Source organism: Triticum dicoccoides, chromosome 1A, assembly GCF_002162155.2.
Source record: "Triticum dicoccoides isolate Atlit2015 ecotype Zavitan chromosome 1A, WEW_v2.0, whole genome shotgun sequence".
Lineage (NCBI taxonomy): Eukaryota > Viridiplantae > Streptophyta > Magnoliopsida > Poales > Poaceae > Triticum > Triticum dicoccoides.
Genome location: NC_041380.1, coordinates 4,731,249 through 4,738,803, shown reverse-complemented (window position 1 = coordinate 4,738,803; position 7,555 = coordinate 4,731,249). Strand labels below are relative to the sequence as shown.

The 7,555-nt window shown below is 43.1% G+C and overlaps 1 protein-coding gene across 1 annotated transcript; it reads right to left on the bottom strand.

Annotated features, from left to right (window-relative positions):
- Positions 1-2,544: 2,544 nt before the first annotated feature.
- LOC119295641 (MDIS1-interacting receptor like kinase 2-like) lies at positions 2,545-6,253 on the bottom strand. Its single transcript, XM_037574085.1, has 3 exons — positions 5,930-6,253; positions 3,146-5,287; positions 2,545-3,057 (listed from the first exon to the last, which is right to left on the bottom strand). Exons 1-3 carry the CDS (start codon positions 6,249-6,251, stop codon positions 2,696-2,698), a joined length of 2,826 nt encoding a protein of 941 aa, XP_037429982.1. The 5' UTR covers positions 6,252-6,253; the 3' UTR covers positions 2,545-2,695.
- Between the last annotated feature and the right edge of the window lie 1,302 nt (positions 6,254-7,555).

The window sequence follows — 7,555 nt, the reverse complement described above, 5'->3', positions numbered from 1 at the left end:
GAGTTATTATATCATTTATGAAAGAAACCGCAGATTAGTTTCAGCTGGATGGATCCTAGCTAAGTGATCAAGTATATGCCATATCCATATTATACCTGATCACCTATAATTAAGTGATCAAGTATAATATGGATATGGCATATACTTCACTTAGCTAGTTAGGATCCACATGCATCCAGTCGAAACTAATCTGCGGTACTTTCACCTACTGATTTAACAACTAAAATAATCACTAAATTAAATTGAAAACACAAAATTAAAGAAAAAATAAAAAATAATACGAAAACACCCCCAAACATTTAGTACCGGTTGTTACCAACCGGTACTAATGTCATGCACGCACCCTGGCCTGGCTCGTGCCACGTGGTGGCACTTTAGCGCCGGTTCATCATGAACCGGTACTAAAGGAGGGGGACCTTTAGTCCCCACTCTTTAGTGCCCGTTGCAGAATCGGCACCAAAGGCCCTTACGAACCGGCGCTAAAACTCGGTTCTGCACTAGTGTTGGCACTCACAAGCACTACATTGTTTTCTCAGCCCGCACGGCCTTTCATTCACGTACTCAACTCAAATAGGCATAACAAGAGTATCTCCACTACCAACTAATCCTAAACTCACGCCACGCCCACCATGCACAGCTAGTCTATTAATTAATTAATGCATGGGCTAACTCTACCGCCATTTCTCATGGCCACTAACCAACTCCACGACTTGACCAATCTTGCATGCACTAACAAACTGGAGTCTAACTCAAACTACATACACAACGAACACCTACAGACTCGGCACGACCAATGCCCAGTTCCACCAGCACGCACACTCGCCACCACAGCCACCGTGTGGCTTATTCCTAACAGACCACACAAACTGAAGAAAAGTACGCAAGTGGGTTACGGTTTGTGTAGCGATCAAAAGGGTGCTAAATTCACTCGTCGACTTCCCATCATCTGTCGAAAGAACCCAATCAAAATATGAGAAGGCACTGAGCAAGGTAGAAGATGCCTTTTTCGGGATAATGGGAAGTGACGACGGGAGCTGCTCTCTGTACGATTGTCCAGAGTCCAGACTACTGTCTCAGCTGCTGAATTTGCTGCAGAAAGAAGTAGGCAGGCACCTAGCCCAATCAAAATGAGGCAGTGGCTGCCTGCAATTTGTGGAATTAAAAGTACAAGCAAACTGCATGTTGACCACATGTACAAACTGAAGAAAAATTCCAAGCTCAAGTGGGTACTCGATCCGCTGAAATTCTATACTGTCGCTTTCTGTACACCTGCTCATGGTGGGTTTCCATTGTTCTCTGCACGGTTGGTATGTCGTCCTGTTGTTATCTACTTCCTCTGATGGAGCGACCCTGTCTTTCTTTTTTGTAGCCTGGGTCTTCTCACACCATTCATCTTGTGTCATCATAAGAAGTAAGAAGGAGGCTGCATTTACTTGCGCATGCCTAACATAAGGTGCCAATCTCTGGGCAATGCTTGAAACAGTAGTAGCTGATTATTTGTTGTTCCATGTGAATCTCTTATGCCAGTTTTGGATTACTTTTTTTCATCTTCATGTTCCTGGGAGCAAAAGTAGATAAAACGGGACAAATATTTGTACACCATTCCAAGTATCCTTGCCACGCAACAACCGACAAAGTGTCACATGTGGGTATTACATCTAAACAAATATAAGCATAGATACCACATACATTTTAAAAGCAACCAGCCAGACGAACTATATTTATGTATGCTAGAAATAGGCAAGTAAACAAATAGAGAAATATCAAGAAGACGGTACACTAATTGTTACGTGCAAAACCCTTGCGGGAAAAACCACGGGCACTCGATAGTGATCTTTCACTGATCAAGAGAGTATCTACAAACACATAGACTTAAAATGAGTCATCAACTCATCCCGAGGTATATATTGTTGGAGCAGAAACGGAAGGTAGAAGAATCAGTAAACACTCAGGATATTTGCGCTGCGTAAAGCGTTGCAGCTTTTCTACTTTGTTCTCCTCTTTATTTAAATAGGTCATCAGACGGAGGCCAGGGAGCATTTGGTTACTGGGTCTTTCCGATGGGAGATGGTAGCTCGGAATATTTTCAACCGGTTTGGATGGCGGTCATGTAATAGGATTGCTTAGATTTCCTATCTTTTTTAGCCAGCCGGTTGTGGCGTCTTTTCTCGGCTAGTTCGTGTTTCTAGCCCCTTTTTGGCTCTGTGTGAGCTATTTGTGCTTTTACTTTTTTGAGACCTTTGAAACCATGTTGACACTGCTTTTTGGTTAATAAGAGGGCTGTATGCATCTTTCTGATGCAGAGGCCGGGGAATCACCTCTTTTCCAAAAAAAATTAGCTCAACTAACTAACAGAGAGATCTGAATCTTGTGCCATGTTCAAGCTGTGCGGACGTGCCATCATCCCACGTCCCTTGACCACCCCCCAATTTCTAAGCCACTATGGCTGGTAGTCGTGCGATCCCACTAGCCGATCGTAATAACATGCAGCTACTGATCCGTCCATGTCGTGAACAGCCTCATGCTGCATGGACCGGTTTTTATTTTTGCTAGAAAAAAACCTACGAGATGACATGACATGATTACAGAATTCAACATATATAGGTGGCATATGAGTGAGTCGAGGCAAAACGGAAACCTAAACCGGCTTCCGCTGCAATCGACCCTGGCTTCTCACTAGAACTTGGATCATATATCAGCATGCATTCATTACTTGCTGCAATGCAAGTGCACTGAAAGGCACGGGATATGGATTAGAAGAGGGTTCCTGGATGAGTGTTTGGTATGCCTCCCGCATGGTTGGCCTTGCTTGTGGAGAAGATTCCAAGCAAGAGAAGGCCAGCTTGATGAGCAGAGCTAAGCTATTCTCTCTCGTTGTTGTTGGTGTCGTCGGCCGTTGGTCCAGAATATCATTCACCAGTAAACCTTGTTCCCCCCTTGGCAAATTATCGCCCAATAGATCCCTTGGATGCTTCCCCATGATTACCTCTAGCACAACCACGCCAAAGCTATAGACGTCACATTTCTCCGTCACAACAGATGTGTATGACAGTTCTGCACAAAATCAAATTATTAGAATCAGGAACAAATGGATAGAGGTGAATTCTTCTGAGGTGAGAAGAAAGGTTATATTAGTACATATCAGGAGCTATGTAGCCATACGTTTCTGCTAGTGCACTCCAATTTGATGAATCGGGCTTTAGAATTCTTGCCGTGCCGAAATCTGAGACGAAAGCCTTGAAGGTTGTATCAAGCAAGATGTTGTTGCTCGTGATATCTCGGTGTATTATAGGTGGACTGCATTCGTGGTGCAAATAAGATATGGCTTGAGCCACATCAGTTGCAAGAGCAATTCTCTTCTGCCAATCTAATTCCTTTGCTAGCTCCTCATTTTCCAATGTCATGTGGAGGCTGCCCTGCTCAATGTAGTCGTAGACAAGAAATTTATACACTAGATGGGAGCAGAATCCATACATTTTGACAATGCTTCGTTGTCGGATCTGTGCTAAGATTTCCATTTCTCTGCGAAATCTTCTTTCATCATCCAACTCTTCTCCGTTCTGATGAAGCTTCTTCACAGCAACTAGCTGCCCGTCTTGAAGTTGTGCCTTGTATACTTTGCCGTATCCTCCTGTTCCAATGATGTACTTATCATTGAAGTCTTCTGTTGGCCTTACAATATCGTCAAATGCCAATCTTCCGTCAAAATTCCAAACAGAAAATAGGTCCCTTGCTTCAGCTGTGACACCTTCTTGTGGTTTTCTCTTGTTACGACTAAGAATTATTAAGACAACAATTGCAGCAACAATGGCGAAACCCACCACAATTACAATTGGCAAAAGCAAACCAAGTGTATTCCGTTTAGGGTGAACAACTAGTAGAGTCGAATAACAAGGTGTCAGGCCAGAGAGGTTACCACACAGACCTTTATTGGGAAGAAACCAACTTGCCGAAGCATTTTGGAGTAGCCGTGCTGTTGGGATTGGTCCTTCCAAGTTGTTGTAGGACACATCAAGTGTTGAAAGGCTCACCATACTTGCAAAGGAGTATGGAATGCTGCCACTGAACTGAGTATGTGATAGATTCAGAAATTGTAGCTTCTCCAACTTCCCAAATTGCTGGGGCAACACACCACTTAGGTTATTGTTGCTCACATCTAACATGATCTGCAGGGCCGCTAAATTTCCAACCGCACCAGGCAAACTCCCACTGAACTTGTTGTTGTTGATCTTCAAGGACAGTAGTTTTGTGCATGACCCTAGTTTCTCAGGTATTAATCCATCCAGTCTGTTCCCAGATATATCAAGGTTTTCTAGATTGCTTAGCTTGCCTATTTGTGTAGGTATGGATCCAGATAACTGATTCGATGATAAGTCTAGGTAATATAGATTTGCTAAACTAAAGATTTCAGGTGGAATCTCACCACTGAGATGATTAGAATCGAGTCTTAGCACTGCTAGGTTCGACAATTTAGAAAGGGTACGGGGTATGGAACCCGTGATCATATTATGTGCTAGTGTTAGTACTTTTAGCTGGGTAGATGCTCCTAGATTTGGTGAGATGTGACCAGTGATTCTATTGGATGCCAAGTTCATCCATGTGAGATGTGGATACGCACCAAAATGCTGAGACATATCACCTGTTAGTTGGTTCAACTGAATGTCAATTATAACCAAACTTGTGCATGTCTTTAAACTCCTTGGAATGGGGCCATTGAACATATTTGATGCGACAATGAGATCTTGAAGTTTTCCACCTGAACAAATATTTGCAGGTAAAGGTCCTGAAAGTGAGTTGTTTGTTATCACGAGATTAACAAGGTTTGTGAGGTTTCCAAACTCTCGAGGAAGAGAACCTGATAATTTGTTACTGAAGATTCGCAGATCATGGATGCTTTGCAGCTTCCCAAAAGTTTTTGGTATTGATCCTGAAATTTGGTTCAGATGCAACCTTAAAGTTTCAAGGTTCATCAGATTGCCAATCTCTTTGGGGATGGAACCGGTTATCTGATTTGCAGAGAGGGATAGTGCTACTAGCTTGGTAATATTTCCTAAGCTGGCAGGAATAGAGCCAGATATTTGGTTGCCTGCAAATTCTAATACTTGGAGATTTAGCAGTTTACCCAATTCTGAAGGTATTGGGCCTGTGATTTGATTTTCGTAGAGACTGAGGTTATTGAGCATAGTGAGGTTGCCTAGTTCTGGGGGTATTGAGCCTGTGATTTGATTTCGGTACAACAAAAGTTGGTTTAACATATGGAGGTTGCCTAGTTCTGGGGGTATTGGGCCTGTGATTTGATTATCGGAGAGAATAAGTGTGTTCATCTTAGTAAGATTGGTTATGGAGATTGGAATTGGACCTGAAAAATCATTTACATGAAGCGCAAGCTTTTGCAGATGGACTAGCCTGCCTAGTTCTTGGGGTATAGTTCCTGAAAGGTGGTTACTATGGAGAAACAAAGTATTTAGTTGGGTCAAATTTCCAAGGGTTTTTGGTATTGTGCCGCTTAATGTGTTGGTGCTTAGTTGTAGAAATTGTAGGTTGACAAGCCTTCCAATCTCCTCAGGAATAGGACCTGATACCTTGTTTTGGCTAATGTCAAGAGTAGTTAACATTGTTAGGTTACCCAGAGATGCCGGAATATGTCCTATGAGTCTGTTAAATGAGAGACCAAGCAATCTGAGACTTTGCAGGGCACCAATCTCATAAGGAATTTTCCCTGTGAGTTTGTTATGTGCGAGACCAAGCACCCTGAGACTTTGCAGGGCACCAATGTCATAAGGAATTTTTTCTGTGAATTGGTTGATTTGAAGATAAAGTTCCGAAAGAGCTGACAGGGAACTGATACTAGCTGGGAGTACACCATGGAGACTGTTGTTCCGAAGGCCAATATATGTAAGGAATGGAAGTGCCGAGAAGTTGAGCTCACCGAGCTGGCCACCGATGTCAGCATCCGGCAGGGAGATGTTGGTCACTACCCAAGGCATGCGGCGGCTATGGTGAATGGCTGTGCACATGATGCCCGTCCAGTTGCACGGGCTGATGTTTTCCTGCCAGGAGCTCATCTGCAGCGGTGGACTCACAAGTGTAGCTTTCCAGTGGAGGAGGGCCATGCGCTGAGACCTCAGCGAGATCCCTCCATGGCGTGCTGCATGTGCTTCTTCCAAGAGATGAAGGCATGACACTAGCATTAGGCAGTAGAGGTAGAACAAAGGTGTTGAGCAACATGGCTTGCTGCCTAGTGTTTGCATGGTGTGTTTGGCTGGGTGATGTGATTCAATACAAATTGCAACTCTACTGATGTTTAAATAGTGTTATGAGGTCCTCAGTGAACACACACGAGTTGAGTGGAAGTTGTTGCTGGATGACTATTCTTCAGTGCCACCATCTCTCCCTGCTGTAAGTTCCAAGCTCTGGTTCGGACGCTAGCATGTCCCTTTGGTGGCTGTTGCTGGGTTGCCAGTTTTTTCCTTCTTCAATGTCGCCATCTCTTCTTTTATTTTCTTTCGTCATTCCTGTGGAGAACACACACATGAATTGTTCATAGAAAGCAATACCTATGGGTACGCCTACGCATATCTTTCCCAATTCTCCGTCGACAACTTATGCACTGAATGGACTTGAGTTAACAACAATAATGCAGTAGAGTTTTCATTTGATGGTATATCTCCTGTCAATTTTTTTATAGTATTTCTTTGTTTATTTGATGGTTTCTCCTGTGATTTGTTTGATAGTATTTCTTTGGTAACTGCTTCAATTATGAAGAAACTGAAGCAGCTTGTGTCATATTTTCTAAAATGTTTCCGTTTTTGCTGTTCAGCTGGTACATAGAGCAAAAGATTTAGCTCAACGACTCGTGACCCGTGGCGCAACACAACTATTATTTGAGGGGAAATTCCGTGCTGGAATTATGTCCATGGTAAAAATAAAGGCTTCTGTGCTGAATTTTGTTTAAAACAAATCCTGGACCCCAAATCTTGATGGAAGTCATGTGTCGAGGGGAAATGAGGTAGTGGTTGTAACTTGTGGAGTTTTAAAGCCTGTGCAACCAAGCAGCATCTTCACCACACAAGCTGAAGTAAAAATCTAAGCTTAAGTGGGTTACTAGCACTTTCCGTACGTCTGTTGGCCCATGTATGTTGATTGCAACGAAAAAAGAAGAGAATATTTTGCACAAGGACTCGTGACTGGTAGCGCAGCGCAATGACAAATTAGTTGCTGCAAAATTGTGGTCCACACAAATCTTGGACCCCAAATCTTGTTGAATTGTGGCTGCAATTTGTGTTGAATTCAAAGGTGGTACAGCAGAGCAGTATCATCACCACACAATCTGAAGCAAAAATCCAAGCTCAAGTCGGTCACCGGCGCTTTCTGCAGGTCTGCCGGCCCACGTACGTGTTGGTTGCCGTGTAACATCCGACACACCAATATTCTCAGGTATGCCCTTTGTAATTTATGATTAATCAAAAGGGTGGAAATTGTTACTATTTCTTGCATACTTTAGAGAATAATAATCAGTAGAACCGAACTATTTCACTTAGGTACATCCATGCCA